This window comes from Corvus cornix, chromosome 12 (assembly GCF_000738735.6).
Source record: "Corvus cornix cornix isolate S_Up_H32 chromosome 12, ASM73873v5, whole genome shotgun sequence".
Lineage (NCBI taxonomy): Eukaryota > Metazoa > Chordata > Aves > Passeriformes > Corvidae > Corvus > Corvus cornix.
In genome coordinates this window covers 3559310-3574972 of record NC_046342.1, presented here as the reverse complement: position 1 = coordinate 3574972, position 15663 = coordinate 3559310, and the positions used below count along the sequence as shown (strand labels likewise).

Sequence of the window (15663 nt, the reverse complement as noted above, 5' to 3'; positions counted from 1 at the left end):
CCCGGCCCGGCCCCGCCCCGGAGCGGCGGCCGCGAGGCGCCGCCATGTCGGGAGCGGCGGGGCCGGGTCCGCCCGCCGGGCCGGGCCGCTCCCCGCTGCCCTGCGCCCCCCGCCCCGCCGCCCCCCTCCAGCTGGCCGGGGGGGCCGAGCTCGCACGGCCCGGCGTCGCCGTCATCGACCTCCGCTTCCCCCGCGGCGCTGCCGCCGACGTGAGTGCGGCCGCGCCCGCGGCCGGTACCGGCGGGGGGGGGGGGGGTACCGGGGTGGTCCCGTGGGGTCACGAGGGGATGCCGGGGGCGGTACCGGCGGGGGTTGTGCCGGGATGGTCCCGGCGGAAGACAGGGGCCATGGCGGGGACGGTGCAGGGGTCGGGGGAGTCGGGGTCGGGTGTGGTGCCGGTGCCGGGGTGGGATAGGAGATGCCGGGGGCAGCAGCGGGGACGGGGTGGGTGGGGATGCCGGTGCCGGTATGGGGGGATGTCAGGGGCGGTCCCAGGACAGAAGGGATGCCGGGGGCGGTACGGGGAAAATATGAGGGGCGGTCCCGGGGCGGAGGGGATGCTGGGGGCGGTGCCGGTAACGGGTGGATGCCGGTGCTGGGGTACCACCCTTACCGATGCTGGGCGGGATGCTGGGGATGCAGTGCCCGTCCCAGTAGAGTGGGGGATGCTGGTGCGGGCCCCGACATGGGGCTGTGCTAGTGCGGGTATGGGGGGCGTGCTGGTCCGGTATGGGAGGGGGATTGCCGGTGCCCGTCTCAGTACTGCGGGGACAGTGCCGGTGTCGGTGGGGGATGCCGGTGCAGGTATGGGGGGATGCCGCTGTGGGGCTGAGGCCGCCGGTCCCGCAGGTGCAGGAGATCGTGTTCAGGAACTTCTACACGGCATTCCTGAGCGTGCGGGTGCAGCGGCCCGGCCCCGGCGGGTCCCGGCGCTGGGTGACCTGCCTGCGGGACCTGTGCCTGATGCCTTGCCCACACACCGAGGAGGGCTCCCAGGACTACTTCTGCCTCCACCGGCACCAGGTCAGCATGTTCCGGATGGGACCATGCCCTCCCCCACCCCTCTGGGGCTCACCCCACTTCGCCCACACCCTGGGATGGCTCCTGGCCCCGGGGGTCTGGGACTGATGCCCCACTGACCCCTATGGGTGCGCAGGTCCCTGTGTCCCACACAGCCCAGCCAGCCCTCAAGGGACAATGCTTCCCTTGGGCTCCTTCTGTCTGGGGTGGGTTGGGGGTTTTGGGAGGATATGCCAAAAGCTGCCCCCAGTCAGTGCCAAGCTGCCCCCAGTTAGTGCCAGCCCCTGTGGTTACACTCCCCGGCCCTTGCCCTGCAGATGCTGTGTGACATGGACCAGGTGACAGCAATGCGGTTCATCCTACGACAGCCCTCCCCAGTCTGGCTCCACTTCACCATCGAGGACCTGCAGATATTCCCCCCTGGACAGAAGGTGAGCAGGTGCCAGAGCTACCCCACTGCCAGGCATGGGTAGGGGGCCAGGACAAATCACTGTCCCCAGCTCTGTACCTGGCATTTTCCGCCGCAGCTCTGGGGAGCACACACAGGGGTGTGGGTCCAAGTCCTTGTCCTTTACTGGGGCACTTGGGATCCACTTGTGCTCCAGTGGTGCTGGGGAAGGGACTGCTCTGACAACCACTCAAAACACAGAATTCCCTACAAAATTCTCTTTACGGATAGTAAAGTGACACTTCCATAGCAATATCACTAGGGGTGGGCTCTAAACCTCAGCATGCTGCCCGGTGTAAAGGATGGAGGCAGGGTTGGGAACACCCTGTGTGACCCTCTGGATCTGTTTCAGAGTCCCCAGAAGGATTTCCCCTCCTGGCTCTCCCAGCTGACCCCTCCGGAGCAGCCAGCCAGCCTGCATGAGGTGAGTAATCACCGCTGAGGTATTGGGGGAAGGAGGGACTTCTGTGGGGTACCAGCCATGAGCATCCCTTAAGAGGCTGCCAGGCCCATACCTGCCCTGTTGGCTCCAGGCTTTCACCAGGAATAGCTGTGGAGCCCTGAAATAACCCGCCTTGTGCTGGAAGTAGTTTGCAGTGCTAAGAAGAAAAATATCTCCATGGGGATGTGCTAATTGAGGTGACACTTAAGTCTATCTGCTCTCTAGTCTGGGGACAGGAATGTCCCCAAGGGAGCAGTGGGTGCACAGTGTCACTCAGCCAGCAGGTGGGATGCAATGGCATGGGGACAGGAACAAGAACATCCTCGTGGGAGCAGTGGGTGCACAGCATGGTTCAGTGGCAGGTGGGATGTGTGGAACAGGGACAGGGACAGCCCTGTGGGAGCAGTGGGTGCACAGCATCGCTCGGTGGTGAGTGGGACGTGTGGGGACAGGGCTGGTTCCCAGCACTTCGCAGAGGGTGTGCTCTGGGGAGCATGTTGCCCAGCCAGGACAGCACATGGGCAGAGGGGCATCACAGCCACAGCACGTGTTTACAGATTGCCAGCCACATCTGCCTGGTTGGTGGCCTTTGGTGGGCAAAGTCTGGGCAGAGCAGGGCCAGGATGGGAGCTGGCTCGCCCATGGGAACCTGCTGAATCACCTCGAGGTTCTGCCTGCAGGAGGGTGGCACATCAGCCACACCTGCTGGGGCAGTTCTGCTATTGGGCTTTCATGCTACGGTGCTCACACTGCACCAGCAGTGAGGCTGCTGTTCCCAATCCTGTACCAGCTGTGTGACAGTTTGGGGAGAGCACCCCAGTCCCTTGCTGATTGATCCCTTGGCAAGGAGTATCTGGGACAGATGCCAGAGGTTGCTCTGTGATTGACTCTTCCCAACGTCACCACGAGGCACCCTTCAGCCCAGTGTGACAGAGCTGTGCCCCCGTGAGAGCTGTGCCCCAGCTGGGAGAGCCTCTGCTGAGCCCGCGGGTCCCACCTGGCTAAAGGTCCCTGGGGTGAACCCGCACGTGCGCCCAGGATTCTGCACCCAAGCCCAGGGAGCACTGCACAGTGAGGCTGTTGGGAAACTCTGGACTGCGTGATTAGGTTTTTAATAATTAGCCAGCAATCAGCTTTCTGTCCTCGTCCTGGCCACCTGTCAGCAGAGATGGGCTGTGTCAGCACTGCAGCACCCACGGATCAGGGTCACTCACCTGTGTCCTCAGTGGCTTGTTTTCCTAGAGAGGGGCCCTGTTCACCTCATGTTGGGAAACCACCAGCAGGCCAGGAATATGGGCACCATCACGTGCCTGGCTCCCTGGGAGGCACAGCCATCCAGCCACACCACTGCCCAAAACCGGGGTGATCCAGCCCATCTGGGTCATCCCCGCTCCACAGCATTGTGCCCACTTCTTTCCAGGAGCTCCCTGATCCGGAGAAGGTGTCGACAGAGGTCCAGCAAATGTGGGTGCTGACAGAGGTGATCCGGGCTCGCCAGGCAGCTGCCCGCATTGGGCGCTTCGACGTGAGTCCCACCACCCTGCTGACAGGGACCCCGGCCGTGCCACATGGCTCGGGAGCCCTCCCAGAGAGGCTGCTCCCAGCAGGATGGGGTTGGAGTATCCCAGCAGTGCTGTGCAGACAGTGACAGTCGCTCTCTTTCCCAGGTGGATGGCTGCTACGATGTTAACCTGCTTTCCTACACCTGAGCCCGCTGGTGCTGGTGCCGGTGCCAGCTGGGAAAAGTGCCCCTTCCATGCTCCCAGGGCCTGACTGGACTCCTGCATTCCCGCCTTGGCTGTTGACCCCGCGGGGGTCCCAAGCCCTCCCTGTGCCCCTTCCCTGACTCCCTCTGCACTGCCTGGCAGTGAGGGGCAGCACTGCCACCCCGGAGACCCCTGTGAACCTCTCCTGGGCACATCCCGTGGGCAGAGCCCAGACCCCCACCCCACACTGCAAGGGGCTGTGGGGGGACCGAGGGGTGCAGGGGTGCTGGAGCGGCACCTCGGTCACCACTAAAAGCTGCTACGTTGGCCCTGCCTGTGCCCGCCTGTCTCTGGGGGATGGGGGTGGCCGTGCCGGCAGCCCCGGGGAGGCGGTGCCGAGGGCGGGCCGGGCCGGGGGCGGGGGCCGGGGCCAGGGCCGGGCGGACTCCATGTCCCAGGCGCCCCGGGGCCGGTCCGAGCCGTGCCGGGAGGGAGGAGGAAGAGGAAGATGCTGCGGGCGGGCTGCCGCGCCGTGCTGTCCCGCCGGCCCCCGGGCTCGGCGCCGCGGAGAGGGGCCGGGGGGACCGGGGCCGGGACCAGGGCCGGGGCCGGAGAGGAGGGGCTGAAGCAGACGCCGCTGGACGCCCTGCATCGGGCCCGCGGCGGGCGGATGGTGCCATTCGCCGGCTGGAGCCTTCCGCTGCACTACGGGCAGGGCCACCTCCAGTCACACCTGCACACCCGCCGCCACTGCTCCCTCTTCGACGTCTCCCACATGCTGCAGGTAGCGGGGTCGGGATGAGGGGGCTGGAGCAGGGGGGTACCCGCACCAACTCACAACCCACCCCCCCGGCCCCTTGCAGACCCTGGTGTACGGCCGGGACCGCATCAGGTTCATGGAGAGCCTGGTAGTGGGGGACATCGCCGAGCTGAAGCCAGGACAGGTACAGCGCACTGGGCGGGCACCAGGCATCCAGCAGGGTCGGAGGTCCCCGGGATGGCCTGGGAGGGTCCAGGCAGCCCGCTCATTCTTCCATGGGCCGTGTCCCGCAGGGCACCCTGACGCTGCTCACCAACGAGAAGGGTGGCATCACAGACGACCTCATTGTCACAAACACGTCAGAAAATCACCTCTATGTGGTGTCCAACGCCGCCTGTGCTGACAAAGACTTGGCCATCTTGAGGGTATGGGGCTGCACGAGCGGGAGGTGGGGACACGCAGTGGGAAGGAGTCCTTCCGCCTTTTGGTGACACCCGTGGTTGCGCAGGGTGAGGTGGCCATGGCCACATGTGGGGCTGGCACCGGCCTGGCCCCCGTGCTAGCAGCCCACTGTCACCCTGGCAGGACAGAGCAGCGCAGCTGCAGGCCACCGGCAGTGACGTACACCTGGAGGTGTCAGACAACGCGCTGCTGGCTCTGCAAGGTAGTGGGGGCCCCACGTGGGCCTGCCCTCCTCCAGGTCCTCACCTGGTGGACGTCACTGCCCTCCCCACCTCCCTCCCCTCCCCTGGGCACTGCCATCTTCCAGCCACCTGCATCCCTAGGTCCCTCCATGGCACGGGTTCTGCAGGCAGGGCTGTCAGATGACCTGGCCAAGCTCTCCTTTATGAATAGCATCACCACGACCGTCTTTGGCGTGCCAGGCTGCCGTGTCACGCGCTGCGGTTACACCGGCGAGGATGGCGTGGAGGTACCCTGGGAGCTGCACCAGCATCCCCACTGCGGTACTGATGCAGGGGAAGGCCATGCCCCACTGACGCTGCCCGTGTCCCGCTGTAGATCTCGGTGCCCGCGGGGCGGGCAGTGGAGCTGGCCGAGCAGCTCCTGGGTGTCCCCGATGTGTGGCTAGCAGGTCTGGCAGCCAGGGACAGCCTGCGCCTGGAGGCTGGGCTCTGCCTCTACGGCAATGACATCGACGAGACCATCACCCCTGCTGAAGCTGGGCTGATGTGGACCTTAGGTAGGTCCACCTCTGCCTCCACCTCCTCCTTGGGACAGGCAGAGCAGCAAGGTGTCCCCAGAGGGTACAAGGGGACCAGTCAGGTATCACCAACCCTCACCCATCTCTGCCCTGCAGGGAAACGCCGGCGTGCGGCCATGGACTTCCCTGGTGCTGCTGTCATCATGGCACAAGTGAAAGAGAAGCCGAGGCGCAGGCGTGTGGGGCTGACATCGGTGGGACCTGCCATCCGGCCCCACATGGCCATCCTGGGCCCCGAAGGCAGGCCTGTGGGTAGGTGGGGGCAGTGGGGCTGGTACGGGCATGACCCTGAGCTGCGGCCATGGCATGGGCAGGGGCTGACCAGCCCCCACTCACCTCCCCATATCCTCACATTCCAGGCACAGTGACCAGCGGCTGTCCCTCACCCTGCCTGGGCAAGAACATCGCCATGGGCTACGTGGAGGCAGTGCACAGCCGGGCCGGCACCGAGCTCACCGTCGAGGTGCGGAAGAAGCAGCACCCTGCCGTCATCACCAAGATGCCCTTCGTGCCCACCCAGTACTACATGGCCAAGTGAGGCCAGCACATGCCGTGGGCACAGTGCCCTGGCCCAAATAAACACCCTGTCCCATTCCCCTGGCCTCCTCTCTGGTGATGGTGGCGGTGCCAAAGCAAGGGGCAGCAGGTGGGCACAGCACTTTAATGGTGTTGGCAGTACCCAGCCGATGGTCCTGGTGCTGCTCACTCCCGGTGCGTCTTCATGGGCTCTGCTGCCAGGCCATCCCTGCAAAAGAGAGGCAGCGTGAGCATGGGTGGGGCAGCACCCAGCACAGCACCCCAGCACCAGGGCAGGCACCTGTCTGTCTGTGTGGGGTGGGCAGGGCTGCGGGGCACTTACTGGGGCATACTGGTCTGGGGTGCAGCTGTGGGGGTGCTCACTGGTCTGGGGGCACAGCTTGGGGCAATTGCTGGGGGGCACTTGTCAGAAGCCACAGCTGGGGGGGGTAACCGGGGCCGGTGTCCCAGAGGACCCCATCCGGACCATACTGGGCAGGCGGGCAGTCACTGGGCTGTACTGGTGCAGGAGTGCAGCTGGGGGGACACTCACTGGGGGACACTGGGCAGGGGTCGCTCACCGGGCTGCGCTCCAAGAGCACTGGCCGGACGCGGGGGAAGCCAGGCAGGCCCGCGGGGGGGATCAGCGGTTTTGGGCCCGGTAGCGGTCGGGACTCACCGGGGCGGGCAGTGCCGCTCGGCGGCGCCGTTGCGTCCCGCCGGGCCGGCGGGGGAAAGGGAGTGCGCTCGGGGCCGGGAAGGCGAGGCCCCGGAAGCGGTGCCGGGGGAGCGGCGGCCGGTGGGGCCGGTCCGGTAACAGAGAGCGGCCACCGCCCCGCCGTAGGTGCGCCAGGCCAGGCGGACGCCCAGCAGGCTGAGGCCCAGCCAGAGCAGCAGCAGCTGGCACAGCGCGGCCCGCACGTCCTGTGCCGCCCACTCGGCCGCCAGCTCCCGGCCCAGCGCGGCCAGCGCCCGCCACGGCGGCTGCCAGCCCGCCGCCACCGCCGCCATGGCCGCGGGGTACCGGGGGTGAGGCGACCGGAGGGGGCGGAGCCTCGGCCCGCCAGCCCGCCCTCGCTGCCGCCACAGCGCGGCCGCCGGGCGGCGGCGCCTCCTCGTGCCGGCCCTCTGCCGGTGCAGGGCGGGCGCGGCCTCGGGGCCCCGTTTCAGGGGCGCGGCCTTGGGGGATTGGCTCCTCCCCAGGGCAGGGCCGCGGCCCGGTCGGTGGGTGGGGCCGTCATGGCGGGAAGCGGAGAGGAGCCGCGGTACTCGCGGCAGCTGTGAGTGCGGGGACCGGCACCGGGGACGGGAGCCGCACAGGATCGGGACAGGGCAGGGCGCGGGGCAGTGGTGCTGGCCCCCGCTGACGGCCCCCGCTGACGGCCCCGCCGGTACCCGCAGGTACGTGCTGGGCGGCGGCGGGAGGCGGCTGGCCGAGTCGGCGGTGCTGGTGTCGGGGCTGCGCGGGACCGGAGCGCAGGTGGCGACGGCGCTGGTGCTGGCGGGGACCGGGCGCGTCGTCCTGCACGACCGCGGTGCCACCTGCACCGCCGACCGCACCCACCAGGTACCGGCGGGGCCAGGCGGGGCCGCTGGTGACAGGAACGGGTGAGGGTTCACAAAACAGGCGCAGGTACAGGTGAGGATCTCAAAACAGGAACTAGTGAGAACGCCGGTAGTGCATACAGATATGAGGGGGAGTCCTGATAATAGGTACAGACAGGGGTCCCAGTACCTGGTAGAGGTATGGGTGGGTGTCCCACTAGTGAGTATGGGTATGGGCACAGGTCCCAGCGTACAAGTATGGATGAGGGGCCCCATAATGTGTATAGGTGTTGACAAGGGTCCCAGTAATGGGTACAGACTCAGGTGGGGGTGCCAGTACCAGATATGAGTATGGATGGGGATCCCCATAATGGGTACAGACAGCAATCCCAGTAACAGGTACAGGTATGGATGGGAAGGCCCCATAACATATAGAGGTACTGACAAGGGTCTTGGTACAGGTGCAGACTCAGGTGGGAGTCCCAGTAACAGGTACAGATGTGGTGGATGTCCCAGGAATGGGTACAGGTGCAGTTGGGGGAATCCCCATTTGCAGGTACGGGTGAGGGGCTCCCAATAACAGGTACAGGTTGGGGATGCTGGTAAGGCACAGGGTGCCCTTCATTGTCACAGGTAGGGTCCTTAGCAGGGGCCCCTCACCAGTGCAGACAGGGCCTGTGGAGCACCTCACAGTGGTGAGCTGCACCCCAGACCCGTAGGGTGCCCTACCATGTGTCCACTTTGCAGTTCCTCCTGGGGGAGAGTGATCTGGGCCAGAACCGTGCCAAGGCATCCCAGCGGGCCCTGACCAAGCTGAACCCCTGTGTGGTGGTTGAGGCTCACACCGGGGAGCTGTCGGAGGCCTTCCTTGCCCCCTTCCAGGTGAGCCTGCATCCCTGCGCCATGGGGACCCCTGGGATGGCAGCGCTCACTGACAGACCTGGCACAGGTGGTGGTGCTGACTGAATCCCCGCTGGAGGAGCAGCTCCGCGTCGGGGACTTTTGCCATGCCCAGGGCATCTGCTTCATCGTGGCAGACACCAAGGGCCTGGCAGGGTAAGGGGTCTCATGGGGTCCTGCACTGGCTCTGAGTCACCTTGTTCCCAGAGCCCCAAGCCCTGCACTGCAGTTCATGTCCCCAGTAAGCTGGCAGGGCTGTTTGGCCCGGGCAAGACATGGCAGTGCTGGGGAAGCTTGGTGGGGCACTTTCTCTGGCAAAACCCCATTGGTCTTCTCCAGGCAGCTGTTCTGTGACTTCGGGGAGCAGTTTGTCATTGATGACCCAGCAGAAGGGGACCCAGTGTGTGCTGCTGTGCAGCACATCTCCCAGGTAGGAGGGAGGGCAGCCCCTCCAGGATCCCCCAAAATGTTGTTGCCTCCTCCTCTGGCTCTATGCCACCCTAGTCCGGTGCCCCACTCTCACACAGCCTTCTCCTCAGGGCAACCCAGGAGTGGTGACATGCATGGGGACAGAGGACAGTCATGGCCACCTCTTCTGTGATGGAGACCTGGTGACGTTTTCTGGCGTGCAGGGGATGACAGAGCTGAACAGCCAGAAGCCCGTCCCCGTGCGTGTGTTGGGTGAGACCTCCAGGGGCGTCCCGGCTGCCCTAGCTCAGGGTTGAGGAACTCACTGGGTCCTTGACAGTGACCATGATGTGATATCCATGCTCGTCCCCAGATGCCTTCAGGCTGGAGATCGGTGACACCAGCTCCTTCTCACCCTACCGCTGCGGGGGCCTGGTCTCACAGGTGCAGAAGCCCCAGGAGTGTTCTCATGTAAGTCCCTCTTGGCCCCATGATGCTGCCACCCAGGCTGGGGTACTGCTGTGCCACGCCAGGCCCCAGGGAAGCACTCACCCAATCCCTGGTGCTCTGCTCTGCTGGCAGGAGCCCCTGTGCCAGTCACTGGAGGAGCCCAAAATCCGGGTGGCGAGTCCCGAGGATCTGCCACGCAGCCGCAGCCTGCACGCCGCCTTCCAGGCCCTTCACGCTTTCCGCAGGGAGCAGGGCCGCCTGCCGCGGCCCAGGGCACCGGTAAGTCCCTGTCCTGCTCCTGCCTGGCCCTGCCGAAGCCCACCACCCTGCCTGGAGCTGCCCTCTCCCCTCTGCCTGCAGGCGGATGCCGAGCGGGTGCTGGAGCTGGCGCGGAGCCTGGGAGCACAGCAGGGTCCCCTGGATGAGGACATCGTGCGGGCCTTCGCCAGCGTGAGTGCGGGGGACCTGTGCCCCGTAGCCGCCGTCGTCGGGGCGCTGGCGGCCCAGGAGGTGCTGAAGGTGAGCGGGGCGGGGTCCCGCTGGCCATGGCTGTCCGGTGGCGTTTGGTGGCCACGAGAGGGCACTTGCTGCCCGCTTGGGGACGCCGGGTCCGGCAGCAGGGCTGGGGCGCAGTGAGGGGGAACACCCCGCTGGCCACCTGCCCACGGGCTGTTCGCCCCAGGCCATCACTAGGAAGTTCCTGCCCCTGGACCAGTGGTTGTATTTCGACGCCCTGGAGTGCCTGGCGCTTTCGGGGGCTGCGCAGCTGACAGAGATGGACTGTGCCCCGGTGAGACCCCATGTCCAGCCCCTCCTGGCTGCCTGGGGTGCTGTGGCTGCTGTGCTTACACAGCTCCTTGTCCCGGCAGAGAGGCTCTCGCTACGATGGCCAGATTGCTGTCTTCGGGGCCAATTTCCAGGAGAAGCTGGGCCACCAGAAGTACCTGGTGGTGAGTGGGCAGGGGCCACGGCACTGGGAAGCTGCGGAGCATCCGACTGGCATGCAGGGAGCTGCAGCATCTCTGCCCTGGCAGGTGGGAGCTGGTGCCATCGGCTGCGAGCTGCTGAAAAACTTTGCCATGATGGGGCTGGCGGCAGGGCCGGATGGGGAACTCATCGTCACCGACATGGACACCGTTGCCCTCTCCAACCTCCATCGGCAGCTCCTCTATCGCTCAGCAGATATCTCGGTGAGGCAGCATGAGGCAGGGGCTGAGCTCCCCCCAAAGGGCATATTGGCTGTCCCAGGGGCTCCCTAGGGCTGGGGGAGTGCTGCCCACCCCCTCTCTACCCTGGCAGAAGCCAAAGTCGGTGGTGGCCGCAGCAGCCGTGCAGCGCATGAACCCTGATGTCAGGGTGACAGCTCACCAGAACCAAGTGGGACCTGCCACCGAGATGTTCTACAGGGACAACTTCTTCCGGCACCTGGATGGCGTTGCCAGCGCCCTGGACACACTAGAGGCTCGTGAGTGCCAGGAAGGGCAAAGGGGCCAAGCCCCTGGACGTGCTCCCTGGGTCCCCAGCACCTCTGGCTCCCTGCAGGCGCCTATTTGGAGAGACGTTGTCTCCGCTGCCGCACACCACTGCTGGACTCGGGCACGGAGGGGACACGGGGGAATGTGCTGGCCATGGTACCACCCCTGACCAAGCCTCTGGGGCCGGCCAGCACCCTCAGGGATGGCACCTTCCCCCTCTGCACCCTGCGGCACTTCCCCCGCACCATCCAGCACACACTACAGGTAGGCTGAGCTGCCCCAGCCACAGCACCCAGCGAGGAGGTACCAGGACCTTTGTCTTCCTTCCCTGTTTCCCCTCCAGTGGTGGGCCGCAGGCAGGATACAGCCCCAGCTGCTTCCTGCTGGCAGCCTGAGTGTTGCTGCTGGCCCTGCCAGAGCCTCCCCCTCCCCCTGGGCTTGGGGGCGTAAGGGGGAGTTACAGTGCTCAGCACCCGTTTCTCCTCTGCAGTGGGCCCGTGATGAGTTTGAGGGGCTTTTCCAGCTGCCTGCAGAACAAGTCAACCAGTTCATGGAGTGAGTGGGCTTTATGGGGAGTGACGCTGGGAGAGGAGCTTCCAGCTCTGCCAGGGCACTGCTGGGAATGGCCACGTCCCACCTAGGTGTCTCACAGGATTGCTCTTGGGCCAGCATCAGCAGTGCCTGGTTTTGCAGGGACCCAGCTTTCCTGGAGCAGCCGCCGCCAGGAAAGGTCCTGGAGCAGGTGTGGGACAGCCTGCGGGAGCGGCCACGGGACTGGCAGGACTGTGTGCGCTGGGCTCGCCAGCACTGGCAGAGCCGCTACCACGATGCCATCACCCAGCTGCTGCACATCTACCCTCCGGAGCATGTGAGCCCAGCACCATAGGGCTGGCACCCCCTGCACCCCCTTGCCTCCACCAGCCGTGTCACTGCAGCCAGGGGTACACATTCCTGGGCCTGACTCTTCTCTCCCTGTGCCAGGAAACCAGCCCGGGTGTCCCCTTCTGGGCAGGGGACAGGAGCTGTCCCCATCCACTGACATTCAACCCTGACAACGTGAGTGCAGGGAGAGCTGTGGGGTCTCACACGGGAATGGTATGGCCAGAGGGAGAGCCAAGCTTGTGCTGGGATTACTGGGAATACTGAATTGTAGTTGTGCTCCATCTGCCACAGCCTGTGCAGGGCTGCCAGGTCCTGGACTGGGTCTATCCCTGTCCACCAGTCACTGCTGGGGACAGCCTGCACATGCTCTGTGGCCAGAGGAGGAGGAGAGGCTCCTTCACCTCGACTTTGGGGTAAAGCCAGGCAGTTTTACCAGCTTGGGGCAGTGCTGGCAGCCCTTGGCAGTGTGGGACCACCTCAGCAAGACACCTCATGGCTACGCCTGTTCTACTTCACAGGACACCCACCTGGACTATGTCCTGGCTGCTGCCCATCTCTTTGCCCAAGTACACAGGGTCCCACCATGCACGGACCGGGCAGCCATTCAGGCCATCCTCCGTGGTGTGGTCCTGCCACCCTTTGCACCCCAGGACGGGCTCCAGATTCCCCTTACAGAGGAACTCACAGAGGAGGCACAGGTTCCCACAGGTGAGGTTCCCAGCCATGTTCCTGGGTCCAGCATGGTTGTGGTGGGGCTGTGGCTTCTCGTCCCTGCTCCAGCACTCAAGAGGACCCAGACCAAGGTGGGGGTACCCCTGCAGTGCCACAGTGCAAGGGGTATCATCCCAGGGGTCCCTGTGCCCCCAGACTGCAGGCAGCTGACAGAGCTTACCCAGGACCTGATGCAGTGGAGACAGGAGCTGGTGGGGGATGAGGAGGCAGAAACACCCCTGATGGAGCCCATCCACTTTGAGAAGGTAGCAGAGCCAGGCAGGTGGCCCTGCTCAGCCTGGGGGCTTGATGTCCCCATGGGATGCAGATGTCCCCGCACTCTTCCCCGCAGGACAACAATATTCACATAGACTTTATCACGGCAGCGTCCAACCTGCGTGCGGAGAACTATGGCATCCCCCCTGCCAACTGGCTGACGGTGAGAGGGGCAACCTGTGGGGTCAGGAGTCCCTGTCCTGTGTTGGGCAGCTGGTGACACCCCTCCTGTCCTCAGAGCAAGCGGATTGCCGGGCGCATCGTGCCTGCCATCATCACCACCACGGCAGCCGTGGCCGGGCTGGCGTGCCTGGAGGTCTACAAGCTGGTGTGGGGGTGCCAGGACCTCAGCTGCTACCGCAACAGCAACATCGGCCTGTCTGACTGCCTGCTGCTCCGTTTCCAGCCCCTGCCATCCACCACCTACTGGGTAGGACCCTCTTCCCCAGGACAGCGCAGGTGGGGGACACCCAGGGGCCAGTGGCATCTGCTGTGGGACAGTGCCAGGGGGACCCAGGAGAAAGGAGGTGGCCATGCAGCAAGGGTGGCCCTGGCCATAGCACTCCAGAAATGGATTTGGGTGCTGCAGTGGGTTGGGGATACTGCCAGGCACTGAGGAACCAGCTCCTTCCCCTGGCTGCCCCCCAGCACTGAGACGCTGCCACTGTCCCACTTGCCCAGCCTCAGGCTCAGCTGTGATGTTCTGGGGTGCCCAGGGGACCGAGGCAGCCCCACTGCCCCATGGCAGGCCCCACGCTGAGCTCCACAGCCAAGGGTGGGAGGCTGCTGCAGCCGCACACATCTGGCTTATGGAAACCAGCTGCGGCAGCCAGAGAGCAGCTGGCACCGGGCCGGGAAGGGCCGCCCGGGGGAGCGGGGCCGGGGGTCCCGGCGGTGGGGAACCAGGGAGGGAGAGCGGGGGCGGGGGCAGGCCCAGATTGGGACCGTCTGGGCTATAGAGGCCCCTTTGTCTGGGGGTTTATGGCGTGCGAGGCAGCCCTTCCGGCACGGCAGGAAGCGCCGATTGGAACCAGATTGGCCCGGGGGGCCCAGGGCCGGGGGCAGGAAGAGGGGGAGGGAGGCGACTCCACTGCCTTGCGCCGGCTCCAGCACCACTTTGGGCTGACGGCTGCCCCATGGCCCCCTCAAGCCCCAGGCCCAGCCCTGCGCAATCCTGGCTGTAGTGCCCCTGGGTTGACATCACCCCAGGGTGGAGGATGCTGCTGGGTCTAGCCACGTCCTCAGGTCCCTGCAGCAGCACCCAGCACCTGCATGTCCCAGGCTGAGGACACCCGGCGTGACATTTCACACCCAGCTGCTTGGCTACGGTGGAAACACGTCCCCAAGGCCTATGTGGCATGACCTATGTCCCCACAGGGACCTGGGGAGCCCACACTGGGGGCCAGCCTTTTCCAGAGGGATATGCTTCCCAGGGCTAGAGCACTGTACTTCGGTGGTGGAGAGCCAGGCCATGGCTTTGCCTCTGTACCGAACAGTTGCTGCCCCGGTGAGGATGGGGTTAAGCCCTCCTCTCCCCCAGTGGGATAAGTGCAGGCAGCAGAAGGCGGAGGTGAGAAGGCAGCAGAAAGCAGGAGGGAGAGTGACCAGGTGTGAACACCCCTCCCGAGTGGGGCCGGGGCCAGGTGGGCAGTGCTGGCGCTGCCTGCGGCGAGGGCAGATGGCCGTGTAGCCCTGCCAGACGGCGCGGGGCCGCGTCCGGCGCGTGGCCCCGGGCTTGGCACCACACTGGCCTCCTTGGGCCAGAGCAGGGGTCGTGGGGCCACGGGCATGAGAAGAGGTGATTGTGTGGGGCTGGGCAGTGCTTCAATGGCTTTTTGTGTGCCTGTCCTGGCCTGGGGCTAGGGGCAGTGCCGGCCCCACACTGACGCTGATCCCTGAAGTGGACCCCAGCAGTGTTGGGGGGACACTTGTGTCCCCCACTGCCCGTGCACCACCATGGTGCCCCCATCACCCTGCCCCTTTGCCTGCCCTGATGTCCCCCAGCCCTGGTGCTGCACCAGTGCCTGCCCCATGGGGCTGGACAGCCAGGGTATGGGGTGCGAGTGCTGGCTGCTACCCCCTGGCAGTATGGCGGGCGGGAGTGGAGCTGCTGGGACCGGCTGGAGATGCGGGCAGTCGGCGCAGACGGGCAGGCGATGACGGTGGAGGAGGTGCTGGACTGGCTGCAGGTGAGCCCAGCGCCAGCAGCACTCAGCCAGGTCACCCTGGGGGATGCAGGGCCAGATCCTGACACCCACCTCTTGCAGAGGACACATGGCTGGACCGTGACCATGCTCCTGTGTGGTGACATCGTGCTCTATGACAGCAAGGCGGATGAAGAAACACGGGCCCGGCAGCAGGCGCAGAGGTAGGTCTCCGGCTCTAGGGCCCAATCCTGCCCCGGGGGGGTGGCTTCCAGCCCCCACTGCCTCAATCCTGAGCCACTCCAGCTGCAGTGCAGTTCCCAGCCAGCTGCTGGATAAACATCCTGCCGGCAGCACTTCCCGTGGCAGGACCCCTGCCCGGCCCCTTGCTGCCGGCCCCTGCATCCCACCAGCCTGGCCGGACACCCCTGAGGGGCCCAAGGCATCCCCGGGGCACTCAGCCAGCGTTGGGGGGCAAGCCAGTGCCCCCAAAACCCCCTTTCCCTGCTACAGGTTATCAGAGAACTTGGAGGATGCCAGGATGCCTCAGCAGCAGGACCTGGAACTGCTGTATATGTGCGAGGGAGAGGATGCTGAGGTTGAAGATACCCGTCCCCCTCTCCTGTGCTCCCTACCCTGAGCAAGGGGCCAGCACCTTCTACCCCATGCAATAAAAGCTGCAGGCTGCACTGGCCCTTTTTGCAAAAAGCCCTTGCTTGCCCCTGCCCAGAGTCGGGGTGCAGGCACACCCTTTGATA

General features: G+C 65.6%; 4 protein-coding genes across 7 annotated transcripts; 3 read left to right on the top strand and 1 right to left on the bottom strand.

The window, feature by feature from the left end:
- The first annotated feature begins 44 nt into the window (after window positions 1–44).
- Window positions 45–3949, top strand: NICN1 (nicolin 1). The gene is made up of 6 exons (XM_039559159.1): window positions 45–209; window positions 850–1023; window positions 1338–1451; window positions 1821–1892; window positions 3331–3435; window positions 3578–3949. Exons 1-6 carry the CDS (start codon window positions 45–47, stop codon window positions 3617–3619), a joined length of 672 nt encoding a protein of 223 aa, XP_039415093.1. The 3' UTR covers window positions 3620–3949.
- A 125-nt stretch (window positions 3950–4074) lies between these two features.
- Window positions 4075–6193, top strand: AMT (aminomethyltransferase). The gene is made up of 8 exons (XM_039559289.1): window positions 4075–4400; window positions 4480–4560; window positions 4670–4801; window positions 4962–5040; window positions 5162–5307; window positions 5397–5577; window positions 5695–5850; window positions 5958–6193. The coding sequence occupies exons 1-8, from the start codon at window positions 4125–4127 to the stop codon at window positions 6134–6136; spliced, it is 1230 nt and encodes a 409-aa protein (XP_039415223.1). The 5' UTR covers window positions 4075–4124; the 3' UTR covers window positions 6137–6193.
- Window positions 6194–6245: 52 nt separating this feature from the next.
- TCTA (T cell leukemia translocation altered) lies at window positions 6246–7140 on the bottom strand. Its single transcript, XM_039559290.1, has 2 exons — window positions 6794–7140; window positions 6246–6343 (listed from the first exon to the last, which is right to left on the bottom strand). Exons 1-2 carry the CDS (start codon window positions 7123–7125, stop codon window positions 6301–6303), a joined length of 375 nt encoding a protein of 124 aa, XP_039415224.1. The 5' UTR covers window positions 7126–7140; the 3' UTR covers window positions 6246–6300.
- Window positions 7141–7318: 178 nt separating this feature from the next.
- UBA7 (ubiquitin like modifier activating enzyme 7) lies at window positions 7319–15599 on the top strand. 4 transcript variants are annotated; one of them, XM_039559221.1, is made up of 24 exons: window positions 7319–7394; window positions 7516–7681; window positions 8407–8541; window positions 8609–8715; window positions 8899–8989; window positions 9099–9240; window positions 9341–9438; window positions 9550–9696; window positions 9778–9936; window positions 10100–10207; window positions 10287–10367; window positions 10452–10607; window positions 10717–10882; window positions 10960–11156; window positions 11383–11447; window positions 11586–11760; window positions 11874–11948; window positions 12293–12482; window positions 12642–12751; window positions 12838–12924; window positions 13000–13191; window positions 14849–14950; window positions 15029–15129; window positions 15419–15599. In XM_039559221.1, the coding sequence occupies exons 1-24, from the start codon at window positions 7354–7356 to the stop codon at window positions 15543–15545; spliced, it is 3018 nt and encodes a 1005-aa protein (XP_039415155.1). In that variant the 5' UTR covers window positions 7319–7353; the 3' UTR covers window positions 15546–15599. The 4 variants fall into 4 exon arrangements, with proteins under 4 accessions (XP_039415155.1, XP_039415154.1, XP_039415156.1 ...); XM_039559220.1 differs by having other exon boundaries at window positions 12624–12751; XM_039559222.1 differs by lacking the exon at window positions 14849–14950 and having other exon boundaries at window positions 12624–12751.
- Window positions 15600–15663: the final 64 nt, after the last annotated feature.